The following is a 20,544-nucleotide window of genomic DNA, read 5'->3' on the forward strand; positions in this document are numbered from 1 at the left end:
CCCTGCATGATGCTTGAATGTGCATGCATTTATAATGAAGTTTAGAGTAATTTTTAAGGGCCACTTCTGGTGGAAATAGTTCCTTAAGGTAATAATTGCACATGTTCATGTTTCCCGTGAAGGGGAGTTTCAGCTCCAAATATCCATCTGAAACATTTAAATCGGTGATCAGACCATTGAGAATTAAACAAAACCCTTGACTGCCTCAAACTACTGTCATGTTCTGTTTTAACCCACTTCAAGCATGTAAGTGCCGCTTTACCTCAGCAAACATGATTAAATCAGACAATCTACTGTGTTAAATCCTCTTACAACTCCATATTACATATCTGCCCAACAAAAGAGACTCAATCAGAACAATCAAACCCCACTCTCTGGCCTGGATTATCTGATCCCATTGTCATGATTAAAATGAAAAGAGAGCCAAGAACATGATGGAAAATCCCATGTTCTGAATATAAGAGATATCAGGAGGGGAGGAGGAACGCAAATTTATCCGTCGTAAGTCTCTGATACGGATCAGCCATTGTTTGCTGTTATGTGATAACAATACACAGGCCAGAGATGATTGGTTGACAGGGACAGAGTGTCAACCATTGGCCCAAAAAGCTTCAGGTGGAGAATGTAAAGGTTTTTGGCTGTTCATTTTAAAAGGGCGGTTGCCCAGGAACAACTTAAGACTGTTATTGTCTATTACACCACGAAAAACAAGATTTGCAGATGAACATTATACCTTAAATTAAGTTCCAAATATATTAATAAGCTCAGTATATTGTTTTTTAGGCTTAAAACGTTAATTTAAAATAAGCTCAAATAGTGGTATGGATTTCATATTATAAAAAAATTGATTTAGTAGGGATTTTCGTAAATATGAAAGTTGGAGTAAGAAAATGCTATCTGCTTCATTCTTCAAAATTTCAAATTTGATTCAACGTGTTACGTGCCATTCCTTTGTAATTATTTATGAAATTTACTAGCAATTTCCTAGTAATTGTTTTGGAATAAATCCTTTTAAGCCTGCTGTAGAGAGCAAAATGCATATTTTTTCAATAATGTCTCTAAAACATCCTATAGAGTTGATTTACAGATTGAATGGTGTGTGTATGCATATCGTGAGTGTTTGTGTGTGTGTGTGTGTTTCTGCCAGTTTTCCTGTAGTCTCTGCAGGGTGTGGGGATTATCTGAGGAAGTGCAGGGGAGTGGCAGTAATGAAGAGACCTCCTCGAAAGCGTACGAACACACACACACACACCAGGATCAGTAAGGCAGTGTTCATTCATGCTATACACTAGAATATGCACACTCTATGGCTGTTTATGAAGCTCTTGAGGGCCATATATATTTCTTTAACACAGTCTCATCCCAAAAAGTCATATAACTGACGTCTTGGGACGTTTTCTGACCGTACGTCAATATCCGCCTTTTTAGGGCCCCCTTAAACGTCGGTAGATGGCGATCCCGGGCCGTCATACAACTGACGCTTTACCTTTAACGTCAGTTAGGTGACGGGTTAGGTTTAGGGTTAGGTTTAGGTATGGGGTAGAGTTAGGATCCCATAACCTCATCTACCGACGTTTAAGGGGGCCCTAAAAAGGCGAATATTGACGTATGGTCAAAAGACGTCCCAAAACGTCAGTTATATGACGTCTTGGGATGAGACCGGGTTGATTTCTTCATACTGAATGTGAGAGATTCTACCCAGTATCAGTTTATCTGTTGTGTTCTGTCTTGATCTTCCTCAAAGTCATCTGGGCCATTATCCTTCCAGAGTAATTAAGAGGGAGAATATTACCTCAGATACACCCCCTCACCCTCTCATGGATCGGCCCCTCTCAGCATGATGGATGGAGGGCTGTCACATCAACCTGAGCAGCAGAGGGGTGCAGGACCGGCCATAACACACCTCTAATCACATAAAACCAAACACTTGTCATTACACACTCTAATTGTCAAAATGCAGATGGCAGCGCTGAGTAATAACAGCGTCTTGAATGAAGTTTACTTAGATTCGCAAAGCCATGACATCTAGGCATAATTCATGCATTATAACACGCTCATTTCAATCACGTTTTCCTCATTTGTAAGTATTGATACATATTTCCTGATTCTGATTTATAAACTAAGCTCTCAATTCATTTAGATTTTCATTGAGATTCAATTCCAATTCATTTTCATATAAATTCATTAAGAAATTCTCTCTCGGTTTAGTTTAGGGAAGTTTCTAACTTTTAAAAATAAATTAATACTTTTATTGAGACAATATCCATTAAATTGATCAAAATTGACAGTAAAGATGTGTATAATGTTACAGTTGATTTCTATTTCAAATAAAAGTTGCTCTTTTTAACTTTCTATTCATCAAAGAATCCTGAAACATTGATCAGTTTCCACAAAAATGTTATGCACAACCATATAAATATTGATGATAATTAGAAATGTTTCCTGCATTAGAAATAAATCTGTGTATTCAGAAGGATCATGGGCCGCTGAAGACTGAAAAATACATAATTAAATTTAAAATATTTTGAAATAGAAAATAGTATTAACATTTTTACTGTATTTTTGATTTAATACAGTGAGTATAAGAGAGAGACTGACCTTAAACTTTTGCACGGTAGGGTAAATAAATGTTTGAGTGTTTTATTCCACCAGTGAAAATTATAATAACATGTTGTTTCAGTAATCACTCGGATGGATTCATTGAGTCTTTTTGAATTGTTAATTTAAAGATTAGTTGATCAATTGAATCTTGTGTGCAGCCAGTGAAGACGGCTTAATAGAAAGGCGTGTTTTCTTGCAACTATTTTGTGGCCTTTTTAAATTTAATTTAGACTGGAAACTGGAAAAATGTGATTTCTTTTGGCAAATAATAAAATATCAATCAATCAATATTGAGATCATTCAAACTACTGTAGGTTTGTGCAAACTGGAAAATGTTTAGACTCTTTAGAGAAACAGTATCTGCTAAACGAATAAACGCAAATGTATTTTACCGTGTGCTTTTTAATAGTGGGCTTTATAATGGATTGATGTGATAAATTGTCACTCTACAGTAAACATGATAAAGCCACGAGCCTGCAGATTCAAAACAAGTGAGCAGTTGTGCTACGGAACAAAACAAACATGAAACAATGAAGATAAATAATAAAAAAAAAACACTATACATCATTGACTTTCAGTGGTATTGCCTGTGCGATAACAAGTTATTTGTGAAAGGGCTTATCTTGAATTAGTATTAGTTGAGGAGGCTTTAGGGAACAACTCTTCTTTCACAATCCTAAAGCTTCCATCTCAGGGGCAGAAGAACTGAAAAACAATTGGATCTCTTTAATGTCAAAGCATGTTAAGAAGCCCTTCTGCCACCCCCCATATCCTGGAGAAAACTCAGAAAGAAATTACATAAATCAAATCCATTTTCATTATTACAATATTTCAGAGGCATTATCCCTCAGACAAAACGCCATAAAACCCCATTTATTCTTTTTAATCCTTCAAAGAGTGGCTGATATTACCTGATACTGATTGGGTTTGCATGGGGTAAGAGTGTGAATGACATCAACAAGTCTAAAAGCCTGGAATCTTGTCTGTGGATCCGATTGAGATGATTAAAATGAGCCGGTGTGTGTGTGTGTGTGTGTGTGTATGTGTGTGTGTGTGTGTGCATGGGCGTGCCTCTATCCACTCTTCAGAATTAGAAACCATTACAACCCATTCAAATCGGTTGTTTTGGTAGAAAAAACAAGGTAGATATTGAAATTGGAGAGAAGGTAAACAACAAAAAACAAAAAAGAGAAACGCAAGCAAGCAAGACAGAAAGAAAGAAAGAAAGAAAGAAAGAAAGAAAGAAAGAAAGAAAGAAAGAAAGAAAGAAAGAAAGAATATGTATAGAAAGATGTATAGATGTGTTTAGTCAGAGCGAATGACCTTGTAGGCAGCCCTCTGAAATGTGCTTCGGGCGACCCGAGTTTGAGTCCTGGTTTGTGGCGATCCTGTCTCCCACTCTCCCCCACTTTGTCATCTCTCCAACTGCACTTTCAGAATAAAGGCAAAAAACACTAAACACTATATATATTACGAGTCTATCACTGTAAAAAAGTGATCAGTTGACTTAACACTTAAAAAAAAGTGAGGGGATGCTTGTGTGAGGATCTCTGATGCAAGTGAAACCTGATGCTTTAACATTAAGTAATAAACTTCATGCGTAATTGAAAAAATTGAATTATATGAACTTGACAATTCCACATAACTCAATGTTTTCAATTATGCATAAGACAACGGGTTTCCACACTTTTTTATGTTAAGTCAACTGTTTGCTTTTTACAGTGATTGCGTTTATGTTAAAGTCCCAATGTCTGTAATTTTATCCCTTATAACTCATCTTTGAACACCAAACTGATATATCTAAATGTTTTTTCCTTGAAAAATAATTTCTTCATGCCTCAAAATAGCTCTAATATAACTCTACACTTTTGCCTCATTTAGTATACGTGGTCCTATGAATATGCAAAGTAGCCCCACCTCCACCCATTCACACCAGCTCAGAGATCCACTCGTTGATGATCAATTCAGATTGATCAGATTTTCAGAAGAGAATGCTCAGCAATGGTGTTGACTTATGAATGGCTTGTTTTAAAGCATATTAAAAACATATAAAAAACAACTGTCTTTGGTCTCGGTCTCGACTCGGACTCGACTCTCTTTGGTCTTGGTCTCGACTCGGACTCAACTCTCTTTGGTTTCGGTCTCGACTCGGACTCGACTCTCTTTGGTCTCGGTCTCGACTCGGACTTGACTCTCTTTGGTCTCGGCCTCGACTTGGACTCGACTCTCTTTGGTCTCAGTCTCGACTCGGACTAGACTGTCTTTGGTCTCGTTGTCGACTCGGACTCGACTCTCTTTGGTCTCTGTCTCGACTCGGACTCGACTCTCTTTGGTCTCGGTCTCGACTCGGACTCGACTCTCTTTGGTCTCGGTCTCGACTCGAACTCGACTGTCTTTGGTCTTAATCTCGACTCGGACTCGACTGTCTTTGGTCTCGGTGTCGACTCGGACTCGACTCTCTTTGGTCTCGGTCTCGGCTCGGACTTGACTCTCTTTGGTCTCAGTCTTGACTCGGAATCGACTGTCTTTGGTCTCGGTCTTGACTCGGACTCGACTCTCTTTGGTCTCGGTCTTGACTCGGACTCGACTCTCTTTGGTCTCCGTCTCGACTCGGACTCGACTCTCTTTGATCTCGGTCTCGACTCGGACTCAACTCTCTTTGGTCTCGGTCTCGACTCGGACTCGACTGTCTTTGGTCTTAGTCTCAACTCGGACTCAACTGTCTTTGGTCTCGGTCTGGACTCTCTTTGGTCTCGGTCTTGACTTGGACTCGACTCTCTTTGGTCTCGGTCTCGACTTGGACTCGACTGTCTTTGGTCTCGGTCTCGACTTGGACTCGACTGTCTTTGGTCTCGGTCTCAACTCGGACTCGACCCTTTATGGTCTCGGTCTCGACTCAGACTCGAGTGAGCTGGTCTCGACTACAACACTGTTTTCGAGACTGTCTTAAATAACTGCAGTTTTAAGGAGAAAATGCTCAGCAACGGTGTTGACTTATGAATTCACACATGGCTTGTCTTAAAGCATATTAAAAACATATAAACAACATATAAAGCTCGATTTTCACCACAGGGGGACTTTAATATTACTATAATACTATTATAGCATAGTACACAGAATACTACTATGTTAGTAAATGTGTTTATGGACTGTGTACATATTAATCATACTGTGTTTGCATAGATGTATTTATAGATTCTGAATATCATACATATCATACATATACTGTATATATATATATATATACATATATATATTTTTATATTAATGGTACTGCATTTGTATACAGGTTAATATTAACAATATTATGTATCAATCAATCTATTAAAAGCGATCATAAATCAAAGTTCAGACTTCTTCAGAAGTGAGGTGTAATTAGCAGAACATAAAAGCAGTTTAAAAAGAGAAAAGTGGCACAGGGACACGAGTGTTAGTGATTGACTGGGCTTTAAGTGGGAATCCCTGGAGTGAAGCACTTTCCCGTGATAAAGATCCTGAACTGCAGAATCATCCATAAGCAGATTAGTACAATGGGATGAGGAGGCTTTGAGAGTCTTTAGCCCAATTCACTGCAGAAGAGATCGACTGCGACCAGTCCAGATAAATCTCAACGTCCCCCTCCTTCCCTCTCTGCCTGCACTCAGCCCTTCAGGCCATACATCCCTCTCGAACCCCGCATGCCTCATCTGGACCTGATGCAGCGTGGGCCATGTCCAGAAACCAATGACTCGCTGAGAACGAGTACATGACTTACCAGCACTCACGCTGAGTTCGCCTGCTCCGCTAACAACACTAATCTTGTGCTACAAATGCTTTGTCCCGTTGTCCTATCATCCGTTGATGTAGATAACAAGGGTGTGTGGTGAATTGTAAACTCTGAATGGGACATTAAAGGGGGGCGGGGGGGTCATTAGGGCTTGTTAGTATGTCTGACTCTACACAGCTCTTCTCTCATGTCAAGACTTGTCGAGTGACAGTACATCACCTCCCAGTCTGCACTGTACAGCGCAAGCGCTAGGAATTCAAATGACACAAAGAGTTATTCAGTTCGTAATGAAGCCACTTAATGAAACCATTGCCCTTGAAAGTTCTTCATCAATTTCAACCCTCCCTCCCTCCCTCCCTCGCTCTCTCTCTCTCTGTGTCTTGTCAGCACAGCCACGTGGCAGCTCTATATTAATTAAAGCCACCGTTTCCTGAAGTACTTAAGTGAGGTGTCCTCATTGATAATGAGCAGGTTCAAAAGAGTGCCATCCCTCCAAAATGACTTTTTAAACCAGCCTTATTAAGCAGAAAATTATGCCCAAATCAGCCTACAAGCTCCTCATTAAAAGCCACTGATCCTTGGCCGTGCGCTTGTTCGTCCGATTTTAATTAGGAACGCACGAGTCTCAACGCCGTGCTAAACGCCATTAATCTTTCCTTTCATTCCATCTCAGACGGCCAGGAATGCGGAGAGCCAGCCCTGCTCGCGCTCACAGCCTCCGCCTCCTGTCTGCCAGCCAGCCTGAGGGAATGTGTGCGCCGGCTTGAGCTGGGGGCGGAGGACGAGTATGTCCAAGTTAGGAGGAGTTTCTTTCATCAGTGTGAAAACCGAAAGGCATTTCACAACACGTAATGAATTCAATATTCAAGTGAAAGCCTGTCAAACTGAATAGGAAAAAAGAAACAATCCATAAGAGGCTACCTTAGAAATCAGTGAAAAACATTTGACATTGTTGGATTAGGGGTTTAATTAAAGGAATATTGAAATTAATAGTTTTGTTGACACAATTTGTAGCATAACTTATTCCTTGGGGGGAAACACCATGTAAAAATCAAGGTTATGGATACCAACTTACAATGGACACAAATGGATCCAATTTTAGAATATAATGAAAAACTTAATTTTATAAAGGCACTCATTAATTCTTGTGATTATTTGAGATGTAAAGTTGAGTGCATCACTTTCTACAGTCATTTCTGGATTTTAAGCATTGAGCAAATTGTTGAAAAAGTGAATTCCAGTTACAGTAACATTCAGGGGTGTAGAATTTAGTAGAGATGTTAGGGATGTTTCCCTACCAATATCCAGTGACACCGATACTGTATATCCCTCGAAATAATTTCGATCAAAACTTAAAATATATTTATATGTTGATGTCCATGTCACCACAAATTTCCAAAAATTTGAATGGTAACATTGGAGGTTGGATAATACATAGAAAAGGTAAGCAATTAAACTTTGTTGTTTTTTTAACACTAAAATCATGTCAGAACAATATCGTTTATCTTCTGGCTGTACTTTTGAAAAAGTGAGTATTTTAACATTTTCATTTGTAGTTATAGTGCCTCATTCAGATTTTTGTTGAAAGTTGAACTAAAGCCAACATGTTCTTTTATAAAGGCGAGAACTATGATTTTCCTCCTGAAAAACACACGCACTTGCGTGAAGCGTTACGATTAAATCTTCTGCATGTGTTTATCAGCCTTTTCAGTGGAGCACACCTCTGCCTGCCTGTCAGAATTCTGCGTGCATGGAAGATTATGGATGGCCAATTACATAGTTTCTGGCATTAATTAATGATGTTAACCATCTCCCCCTGCTCCTTACAAAACAGTTCCTACTAAGCTGCCTCAAGGAGGGCAGACTGTGTGAATGTGTGTGTGTGTAGGTGTATTGTCTGTAGGGTGGCATCTAAATAAATTAATCTACAACACAATGTCCATATGTTAGTTAATGTACTACAATTGCATATTACATATTTAAAAATCAATTATGTTTTTTTTCAAAGAGACTTTCACTGTAAAAAATAGTACTGTAAAAAAACGGTAAACTACTGGCAGTGGTTGCCAGCATCATACCGTAACTATACGACGTGTTACTCTTTTTGTGTTAGAGCAAATAGAAGTTAAATTGTAGTTTTACACTGTAGATGACAATACGGTATTTAACTGCTAATTTCAAAAACAGTAACACACCGTATTTTTATGGTATGATGCTGCCAGTAGTATACTGTTTTTTTAACAGGATTATTTTTTACAGTGAGCGTGTGTGTCGGCATGTCGTGTGCAACCACAAAAGCTCTGGTTACGTGTTCCTAAATGTAATGGCCTTGACAGTGGAGAGGGAATGTGGTTGAACTGGTGCATGTCTCTTTTTTCAGTGTTTCTATTCTCTTGCGTCTCCCCAAATGTCCCCCCACCAGTTTGGCGTCTGAGAGCCATTACAGAGATTAAGCTGAGGAAGTGGACTGGCTGCCCTGTGTGTCAGCTCACATACACTGACAAACTGGGAGACAACCACTTAATCTCTCATCCTTCCTCTCTTGTTCTTTTACACAGCTTTTAAAGACTTGGCAAGCCCACCTGCCTCAAGGCCTAAAGCAAAACTTTCTCTGTATTTTTATTTGCTTAAATATGAGTCAGGCTAAATTTTAAACATTTGTGGCATAATGTTAATGGCAGCACTTTACAATAAGGTTCCATTTGTTCAAATATGTTGATGAGCTTAAAAAAAAACACTTCTAAAGAAATTACACTCTAAAAAATGCTGGGTTGTTTTAACCCAACTTTGGGTCAAATATGGACTAACCCAGCCGTTGGGTTAAATTTTTACATTACATTTTTAACCCAACATTTCGGGTTTGTCCATATTTGACCCAAAATTGGGTTAAAACAACCCAGCATTTTTTAGAGTGTATTAAGCATAGGTTAATCATCCAACTGTATCTGTTAATATGGACCTGCGCTCATAAGAACTAACAATGAACAGTTATCAATATGAACAAAGATGAATAAATACTGTAACAAATGCATTAACTAACATTAACTGATAGACGTTATTGCCACTCTAAAAATTGCTGGGTTGTTTTAACCCAACTTTAGGTCAAATATGGACAAACCCAGCCATTGGGTTACATTTTTTAATTACATTTTTAACCCAATGTTTGGGTTTGTCCATATTTGACCAAAAGTTGGGTTAAAACAACCCAGCATTTTTAGAGTTGTTACCATTTAGTTTAGCTTAATCGAATCGAACGCAATCGATTATTCCTTTTTTCTGTGCAATTAAAAAGACCGAAAATAAAGATGCTGATTCTGAATATTGCAGCTGGTTCTGCTAGACTACACTAATACGTATATCTGAATGGACCTTGGTTTTCCACTTCGGGATCATTAACCTTCTTTTCTTCTTCTCTCTGCCCCTCGGCCTCATCCAGCAGTAATTCTATAGTTTAAATGCATGGTGTCAGGTGCCTTGTGGCGATGGGTGAGGGTTCTGGCCTGCATGCCATGTTAAGAGAGTTAGCGGGCATATAGACGGGCAGCGCCGCCCTCCCGCATCCATGTCTGATTAGAGTAACGAACAGAGGGCTGGTCCGTCATGCCGCGCTGTCCCTCACGTCGGCCTGAATCACATGGCTCCTCGGAACCAAATGACTTAGTCGGTCATCGTATACGACAAACTGGGCCGCAAGCAGGGGGGCTGCGATGATGTCATAGACCCACCACAAGGAAACCCCAGCACCTGAATACATGGGCGTACAGTACAAGATATGGAGAAACAAACAAAAACAGCACCAAAGGGTTTAATTATCTTAAAAAATAAGATAATTATCTCATTCGGATCCATCTGTACCCTCTAAATCAGCATTTCAACCCGCGCTCACGCACACGCAGGTCTATAGAGGGTCATCACATACAGACGCACTTTTGTATTTCCTTCCAAACTACCTATTCTGATTCCAAGGGCCTCTGACACTAAGCCTGAGTGCCTTGCAGTGTCTGTTGTGCATAAACAAGCATAAACCTGAGTGAGGTTTCCAGCAGTCCGCCCCCATCTCCCCTTTGTTGCTCTCGGCCTGTTTGCATCGCCGAAACTCACAGTCCCAAACATGTGTGTGCAGCTATATGCGAATGTACATGAGCGAGGCCAGAGCTGTGATGTGCTTCCTCAAGAGCTTAATGTCTCTCAGCAGTGCTGTCAGAAACACTCGGCAGAGTCCGGCACTTAAGGGCATATGTTTTTCCCTCTCTTCAGCCGCCTGCAAAGAGCGACAAACACACACAAACAGAAGCTCCCAGCTACGGTAATGAAATCATTCTGCAGTGAACCCATGGAAAAGAAGGGCAAATACTGGAAGACGTGAGAAATAACTGTAACCCTATTATAAACTTGGGTTAGGAGGCTGGTACAGAAGGTGCACTTATCAGCAATAACTTTTATATGCCAGAAAACATCAATTAATGGGTTTGCATGTTGTTAGTCTGGTAACATGTCTGAATTAAAGAAAGTGCCAATTTTATTTTCAATACACTATAGTTTTGCAATAAACAATATAAATGCTCAGATTACAAATAATAAGAGCTTTTCATTTAGTGCCTATCTTTCTCATATAAGAAACACTCACGGACAAATAAGCCTTTAAATAGTTCAGCTGATCAATGCAGGACAATGAATAAAACATTTAGGGATAGTTCACTTTGAAATACATTTTTGAAATGTTTTAGCTTACCTCAAGAGCATCTAAGATGTAGGTGTCTTTGTTTCCACAATATTTTCAATTTTTATATTTTTAGGTCAAACCGTTCTTGTCTTTCAGTCCTACCCTATCTCACGACCAATTCGTACGAATTCGTACGAGTGATTAAAAAGTGGCTAATTCGTACTAATTCGTACGACCTCACTCATATAATATAATATATAATATATAATGTTCAGTCATATAATAGAGGTTTAGGGGGTTCACCTCAAAGATCATGCACAGAGAAGTCCAAATTAAACATGATTTAATGACTCGTAAATGTAAGTACACACTGATGGTCTAAGAGACGAAACAAGCGGTTTGTGTGAGAAAACGAACAGCATTTACAGTAACAACAGCCACGTCCAAGTGATCTGAAGGCATAGACGTTTCGGTCTGCGCAAGTGGCGGAAGTGATCTCTTGCGCGGTTGCGAAAAAAATCAATGTTGTTTGTTGATATATCAAAATCGTCTTCCATTACAATTTCCTGTATATCTAAATATGTTTAGATCTTCATAGTGAAAGGTAACACTTCTGAAATCTCTGTGTAAACAATGAGAGACAAACACACGCGAGAGATCACTTCCGGGGCTTTCCGGCGCGCTTGCGCAGATAGAAGCGCCTTCGTCCTCAGATCACTTGGACGTGACTTTGATTACAAGAGGTAAAAAAACGATATAAATACTGTTTGTTTTCTCACACAAACCGCTCGTTTCGTGTCTTGGGCCATCAATGTGTACTTACATTTACGAGTCATTAAATCATGTTTAATTTGGACTTTTCTGTGCATGCTCTTTGAGGTGGACCCCATAGACCTCCATTATATGACTGACAAGAACGGTTTGACCTAAAAATATCAAAATTGAAAATACTGTGGAAACAAAAACACCTACATCTTAGATGCCCTTGAGGTAAGCTAAAACATATCAAAAATTAATTTCAAAGTGAATTATCCCTTTAATTAGTTGACATATTTAAATTCAGCTCATGAGTGCATTGCTAATCAATCTTAAAGTAGGCAGGGCAAGGGAAAGTTCAGGGGAAGGAGTCATTGCCTGTGTCCCAATTCAGAGGCTGCATCCTTCAAAGGCCATGAATGTTGGACTGAGCATTGTTAAATGGGACTAGCCTAAGGAGGGCTGTTCTTGTCGCTAAATGTGACGGCTCCAGTTGACGAGTGACTATAATGTTAATGGACGTTTTGTAGAAAATATATTTTAAACTAAATATTTTAAAGGGTTCACAAACTGTCTAAAGGTCCATTTCTGTATATAATTAACTATAATTTAATCTTAGTAAGATATGTCAACATTCAATCCCTCTGTTGTATCCTTCATTTCAAGGGAAACAAAGGCCACATTTGGAGGCTGCATCTGAAGGAGCCTTTGAATTGGGACAGCCTTCGCACACCATATAACGTAATCAGCCTTCGAAGTGATGCAGCCTCTGGGTCGCAGCTAAAGTCTAGTGTGACCACGGCTTCATGCGAGGTCTTACGTTATTTCTATCACTTGCGTGTGTTTAGTTGTGAAACGTAGTTTGTAGACCAGGCAGAGAAGTTAGCAATTCTTCCTATTGAAATATTTTGTAATGTGTGACACCCTATCATCGATTCGTTGTGTAATGTTCCACCAGACATGTAGTGTGAGAATAACAGTGATCCAACGACTTTGTGTAGTGTTCCCCGTAAATCATGTAATGTTCATGGCATTACATGGAAATTCAAGGCTGTTTCGTAACACTTTTAACAGACTCATTAAAAAGAACCAGTAGAGCCATTTGTTCGCATATCAGACATCTGGATGCAGGAAAGACTGAATGGCATATTCTGACAAATATGTTTGAAGAATAGGCGGTAGTTTTACATAACTTGCAGAAGTGTTGTTTTCAAATAAAAGTCTTCAAATAAAAGCCAGTGTTGTCTGGCGATATCAATGTTAGACAGCATTCTCAATAACTGTGTTCTGCATGCAGCCATTTTTTATTGTGGCCAGTAAAGCACAGGTTTGATTGACTAATTTGATTTTTAAAAGTTACTTTTAAAAGTAATGAGTTTCAATATTGTGTAATTCCCTAAAAAAGTAACTTATTACTTTACTTAGTTACATTTTATGGAAAGTATGCATCACACAGACACTTTTACAATTGTTGCTATCTCTTATGCATTGTTTGGACTACAGTGTATAATTTAAACACTAGTGTTAAGTGATGTTTTTATGTATGTATTGTATTTTATTTTATTTTATTTATCTTTAATTCTTGTCTTGTGTTATGTTGGTGTTTTACGCATGGGTCTGAGAGAAATGGAATTTCAATCCTCTGTATGTCTTGTACATATAGTAGACATGACAATTAAGTTACTTTTACATAACTTTTTCGTATCTGGGCTAGGCTCGCTTGTTTTTTTTTTTTTTATAAAACAAAAAACAAATCAGCAAATGTAAAGTCCCTTTCACGCCAAAAGTAAAATAAATAAGCATCAGGCTGAATGAAATGCACATTTACACCTGTACAGTAGAGGGCACAGTTCAAACAAACCAAAATCAGATGTGGCATTCTAGACAGCGTAAGTATAGGACAAAGGAGAAGAAAGCTCTAGGACATACTGATGGTCGGCCTTTGGCCAATTGCTTTTTTTTTTTTTTTTTTTTCGGTGTGTATTTTAGCAATAAAAAAAATTAAACACAAATGTTATGTGTAGGCTAACTAAAGTATTTTTTTCTTATTTTGCATGTTGAGATGTATTATCAATGGTCAACATCAAAGAAATTGGTTAATAAAGTGAGAATAAATAATATGTTAAATAATTTAAATATAATTTATTGCAGGTTTGTGTAATATTCTGAGTTTGCATTTCACTGTTTTCATTCATTTTGAGGAATACTGAATATGTTTTTGTGCAAGTAAGATGAGTAAATGCATGCTTCACAGTCTAGAACTATTATCAATCATGTTAAACAGCCTCTGCACTTACTCCTGATTTCCCTCAACATAGGGACAGGAGAGGTGTCAGTCAATACCTGCAGGAAAAGTAACTCAGATATTTTTTTGTAAATTACAATGAGCTATAATAATAATTGAAATGTGATTTTCATATTTTGTGTTGTACCCAGAGAGTGGTAATATTTTGCATATTTAAGAGCTTGTATTCTGATGTTATGTTTGTTATGTTTAGTGTGTGTGTGTGTGTGTGTGTGTGTGTGTGTGTGTGTGTGTGTGTGTGTGTGTGTGTGTGTGTGTGTGTGTGTGTGTGTGTGTGTGTGTGTGTGTGAGTTTGATGATTTATGATGTTGTGTGCACTTCTGTATCTGTCTTTATTGTTGTACAGCTTTGATGTTAAGTTTTTGTTAAAATGTTGTGAACCCAGGAAGAATAGCTGCTGCTTATAGCAGCTAATGGGGATCAAAATAATAAACAATAAACAAACTGTAAAAAGTGATCAAGGGAAAAAAAAATCAAGGAAACCCGTTGCCTTAAAATTATTGTGCGAAAAAAATTAACTAATGTGGAATTGTCAAATAATTGTAAGGCAACTGTTTACTAGAAAAAATGTTGAACTTTTTTTACAGTGTGTGTTACTAGGCTAGGCTAATGTTATAGCCTATATTTCTTTTACTTTCAACTGCATGTATCGCTTAACGTTCTGTATCATTTAGTTTAATATTTAAAACCATAGGCTATATGTTTTGTAAGTAGGCCTAAATGTCTGACAATAATCGACTCGATTATTAATCTCGCGATTCTCGCCCGTAGGTGGCGATAAACGAGCGTCTTTTAATGAGCTATTTGAGAGTCATGATTATCTTTGAAATGATTAGTTAAAAAAAAAAATCAATCGTTTTCAAAACAATGGACCAGAACGAAACGATTCGTTCACTTATACAATTCATTCACTAAGGTAAAATACTATTTTTTTCTAGAAAGCTGATGCCTAAAGACGTGTGAGTAAACATGCTCCATAGGCCTACTTTTTGGTGCAAAACCTTTTTTTTAATAGCTATTTATGATTTCTTTAAAACCAGCAGTCAGGCAAGAATCCTTATCAGGAACAAATCTTTAGAAAAGTTTAAAAGGGCAATAAATAAATTAACTCCATCACAGCGGTCACATTTTTAGCCCTCATCCACACCAATTAGATTAAATTAAGAGTGATTAGGAAAACTGAAACAGCAGCCCGCTTGTCACTCTAAATCGCCGCTTTCTTCTTTGTCAGAAGTGTTCAGTCGTGTCTTGTGTCAGGACAGCGCCGGTTCGACATGCCAGGGGTGTACGCTGGTGACGCCCCACTGGGAGAGATGATGACTGTTCATTTAACGCAGCGCGAGCTCAAGATCACTTTCTTTCGAGTGCACGCGCTTAGTACAAAGACTGAAGCTCGTATAAGTGATGGCATAATGCGAGGGGAATCCTGTCTTTAAAGAACACGTTTCATTGTAATAAACCATAAAACACAAACTTGAATAATAAATAGTCCTACACGTTATAGCAGGTTTTCAAAATATCCTCGTACACAGGGCCATGCTCCTGTGATAGCCTATATAGGCCTATGTTAAACAAATATTAGCTTACCAAATATAAGTTTTCCATTTTGAAAAGCAGATTTTTATGTTGGGGTTGGTTATAGGCCTATGCCTATATTTTTTAAAACATTCCCTCAGGCAAATAATATGCAAACAAGTTTCATCATGCAATTTAACAAGTGTGAATAACTTGTGTCATATCGAGCTATAGCCTAAAAATTTAAAGCATTTAAAAGGTAACGGGATTGAGGGTTTGAACAGAGTTAGCAGTTAAAGCTTAGTTCATTAGCATATTCATTTTCATTCTAAAGAAAATGAGAACATAATAGAAGGTGGAAAGACAGCGTGGAGATGGACCCAAAAAAATATCCCAAAGAAAAGATCAAGTTTAAGTTATAGGCTACGCTCTAAAAAATGCTGGGTTGTTTTAACCCAATTTTGGGTAAAATATGGACAGACAGCTGTTGGGTTAAATTTAGTCTATTCAACATTTGGGTTTGTCCATATTTGACCCAAAATTGGGTTAAACGACCCAGCATTTTTTAGAGTGTACCTAGATTGTTTATGTGTCATAAAGAATTCCTTAAAAAAAGTTGATGTCACTGTTTATGCTTATTGGGAAATAAACGGCACATTTTTCGTGCCATGACCCAGGACTGTATTATCTTTTTTTTTTTTAACATAAATTCTTATTGAAAATCCGAAGTCAAAAAAAAAACAGCAGGCTATGTCTACATTAAATTAACAAGTAAAAATATATGATCTTTTAAACGTATTAAGAATATAGTTTTTTACAATTATTTGAACGCGTAAAGCTTTATATTTGCCTCTTCTGCTGGTAGGCAAAACGATTAAAAACGATATTCTCTGAGGCTAAACGAACATCAAAAAGGACTAGTCCAAAACGAGGTGATATATCGATTCAATGTTAGATCAGTGACAAAGGTCTGGTTTGGTTAAAGAGCAGTGTGTATGAAACTGTCTTTGCTGCGCTCATGCATTATGAGGCAGTGGACGACAGGCGCTGAAATCGTGTTAATAAGTGGAAGGGCTATAGGTTACAGAACACTGCCGATTCACGATCATACAAATACTCAAGGACAGGACCCTTCGGCCCCGGGGCGCTTCCGCCAGCAGGCCGCGTCTTACCAGTGAAGACCAGAGACCGGTCTCATTTATTACAACTTCAATAGTCCTACACATTAGAATCGTGACACGAACCTTCAATAGGCCTACATAAATTGAACTTAAGTGTGGCAGACTTTTGTGTTGGTACGTACACGTGCTAGGTCCTGTTTACTAACAGCAATAACAATCACTGAAGCTTTAATTTAGGTCATTTAGGACCATCAATAGGCGAGACTTTTTAAATAATTTAATGGTTATGAAATGAAACAAAAGCAGTAGCAAAAAATGAATAAGTGTGAGTTTGGTAGAAAAAAATAGAGATGGTCATAGATATATGTTTTAATTATAAAGACATATAAACAATAGGCTATACAGTATGAAACTCATGTCGCAACGAGACCAAATGCTTTGTAGGTTTGATCAAGTAGTTCTTCACAGTTGTACAATACAATCAAGTGAATTGTGCAATAACAAAAAAACAAAATCTTTTCAGGCCAAACATTTGAGAATGTTACACCGCTTTAATACACTGATGGAGGTGAGACAGTTCATCTTCCGTTTATTAATTTCTGACAAGCAGGTTAAGAAATGATTGTAGTCTGGGGAAATTGCAGTAAATTGCATAGTTCACCAACAACGAAAGAGAAAAAAGTTTGAATAAAGAAATAAATCCTTCGCAAGCTGTAAGCAAGTAACATAGAATTTCGTTATGTTTGTTTGTTTTTCACACAAATAATCATGTTTAATCCTTGGGGGAAACCAAAAAGGCTTTAGAAATTGAGGGGTTTAAAAGCTTATTCCAGTAATACTGTGTGCCTCAGTTAACATTTTTTGTATTATCTAATAAATCAGGATGACACATCGTAGTTGTTTAGACACGTAGGGCTTTTGAAGCTCATTCCCAACAAAACCATTCCAATTCAGAGCAACATAAGGATGAAGCAGGAAGAGTTCAGCCCGTGGAAGTCAAGGCTTGTCGTTGCAGTGTTTGAACAGATTGGACGGGGTCCCCGAGAACGAGCTGCATTTCTCCGCGCAGGTGGCCAGTGCCGTGCTCGAAAACGGATACACGGCCGCCTGTCCGAAAGGCGCGAGCGAGGTGGGAATCGGCGAAGTTATAGTCTGTCCTTGGTTTAGATAAGCCACCAACCGGCGCATTTCCTCCAGCGCCTGCGCCTGCATTAGGATGTAGTTCTTTGCAAGAAGCAAAGTTGCGATTTTAGAGAGTTTTCTCACGGACGGACTGTGCGCGTAGGGAATCACAGACCTCAGGCCGTCCAGCGCGTCATTGAGGTCGTGCATGCGTCTGCGCTCGCGCGCGTTGATGCTCAGCCGGAGAGATCTCTGCTCCTTCGGCTTCTTGGCGAGAGCGCCCGGGTGCTTATCATCGTCGAAGCTCGCGCCTCTCTTTCGAGACTCGAGGTGGTCGAAGCCGTCGTCTTCGTCGCTGGTCTGCTCTCCACCACTTTCGTTTGACTTTCCCGTTTGACCGGAGAGGAAATCCGCGGCAGGTGTGAGGGAGAAGCGGGCGGGACTCCCAGCACCGTGGCCAGCGCCGAAGCCAAAGGCGGACTGTCCGTAGCGCTGCGTCAGGTCGAGCAGGGTGTCGTTGCTGATCGATTTCAGCAAGTTTTCTTCGCCGGCATTCATTTTGGATAAAATAAATAAAACGAAAACAAAAAACGGACCGGATGGAAAACTTTCGAGCGCGCTCTTGAAAGCTTCCTCGCTCTGTCTTCTTTCTTTTCTTTCGTGGCTGTTGTTGAAAATGATCTCACTTTTGATAGAGATCTTTCTTCCCCTATCACGTCGAGCACTCGCGTAACGCTCTTCCGCGCAGACAGTGATGTTGTGTGCACTTTAGACGCCTCGTCTGAACTTGCGCGCGTTCTTGCAGTGCGTCTTGCCCTCGCCCTGGGCAGATTGAGACTGGCGCTCAGTTCTACACGCCAGTGAGTAAGAGCGCGAGGCCCCGCGGGATTATTACTCTGTCCAATCAGGAGGGCGTTTTAATTAAGAAGATTATAAACTGGCACGCTCCTAAATTCAACTATGATAACTGCTGAACAAATGATGGCATAATGTAATACAGGACCGGCGTATTGTAGTGAACAGCCATTGTATTATTCTGTAATCTAACTGTATATCAGTAATACACCAAATTAACGCAGTATTACCATAACGAAATATCTTAACTAATGATCAAAACAAACTGTTTTATAGTGTAGGCTACTTTTTTTTCTGCCCCGTTCAACCTTTTTGGTGGCCCTAATTGGGTGACAAATTTAGGCTATCTATTATGGAATAGCCTAGGCCTATTATATCACTGATTTTTTTTAAATATATAAATCAGTGATATAATAGGCCTAGGCTATTCCATAATAGATAGCCTAAATTTGTCACCCAATATATAAGTTTTCCAATACAAAATTTAAAGAGGTTCAGAAGTCCTACAACTGGAACAACATCCTTTTATTTGAATTATCTCAGAACATTTTCTGGTTTAAAAAGTTTTGGTCTGCAAAGCAATAGAATAAAATAAAATATCTGTTGTATAAGAGACACACATTTACACAGTCAAACCTCAAAACAAGTTGCAACACAAAGACTACAACTAAAGAACCTGCTTAAAAATTCAAGGTTTACTGTAGTAGCCTATTTAACTGTCCCATTGAACAGATATCATTTTAACCACAGACCTTATTTTACTCATATAGCACAGCTAAAACCCGTAACAAATAGCCTGCCTGAATTGGTCCAAAGATGGACGCGATGTTAATTTGAATTTAGGCAACGTTTTCTAGCTCAAAAATCTTCACAATAATATTTTAATTTTTACCGTGCGGGCTAAATTATGTTCATTGCATCGTTCATTGCATCTGACCTGACGTGTGTGTGTCTTGTTGAACACGGAGGAAGTGAATGAGAGAGAACACGTGCTGTGAGGGATTAATCTCTCATCGCCAACATTCAGCTTCAGCACCTATAGCCAAAATCCAAGGATGGGTTACAACACATGTGAAGATGGCAAAATATCTTTGCAGGTTTGGTAAAATCTCAACTTTGATTCGTTAACGATGAGGTGGCCTTTCTGATCTTTTATAACACAGTTCTTGAGATTCTGTGACACAGAAACACAAATGCCTACAGCCTAATTTTAAACATATTAAACAAACTGCAATTAATAACAGTTTTAATTTAATCTCTTTGTAGAAAAAAAAAAATCCAAAGAGCTAATGAAAGGAAGAAATTGATCTCTTAATTAAACAGTCTTAAATGTTCAATATTGTACACCTTTCTGGAATTTTATTTTAGGTTTTGGTGTTCTTAAGAATATACATTTGCGGTATAAGTACCAAAAACCATCTCAATATATTTTTACAGCCCCTTTAGGAGCTCTGCCAAGGCCAAGAACAGGTCGATTTTGTCCTGTCTGATTAATATTCATGAGCCTCTCTTCTGATTGGCCTGTTGTTTTTTGAGTGACGCACGGCAAGGCCAACCACAAGTGTCATGTGTGCTGTTGAATGCTGTGGCTTTGTGATGCTCACAAGTAAGGTAAATAAAACACCTGAAATGATGGCGATAAATGATTTGATTCATAAACTCGTTCTGGCCTGTAAATCGTTTTTATTTAATTTAAAGTTATTCTTGATACTTTTTTGGACAGCTTGTGGATAATAATTTATTTGTTTTTAGATGTTTTATTTTTTAGACATTTCTATTTTCCGGGAGTCAAGCGATTCCACGAATCGTTTTATTCTCCGCAGCCCGCACACACAGGAGC

The 20,544-nt window shown here is 38.7% G+C and overlaps 1 protein-coding gene across 1 annotated transcript; it reads right to left on the bottom strand.

Annotated features, from left to right (window-relative positions):
- Positions 1 to 17,081: 17,081 nt before the first annotated feature.
- bhlhe23 (basic helix-loop-helix family, member e23) lies at positions 17,082 to 18,706 on the bottom strand. The gene has a single exon (XM_039651526.2). The coding sequence runs from the start codon at positions 18,405 to 18,407 to the stop codon at positions 17,724 to 17,726; it is 684 nt and encodes a 227-aa protein (XP_039507460.1). The 5' UTR covers positions 18,408 to 18,706; the 3' UTR covers positions 17,082 to 17,723.
- Positions 18,707 to 20,544: the final 1,838 nt, after the last annotated feature.

The sequence above is a fragment of the Pimephales promelas genome, chromosome 20 (genome assembly GCF_988280905.1).
Source record: "Pimephales promelas chromosome 20, fPimPro1.hap1.1, whole genome shotgun sequence".
Classification (NCBI taxonomy): Eukaryota; Metazoa; Chordata; class Actinopteri; order Cypriniformes; family Leuciscidae; genus Pimephales; species Pimephales promelas.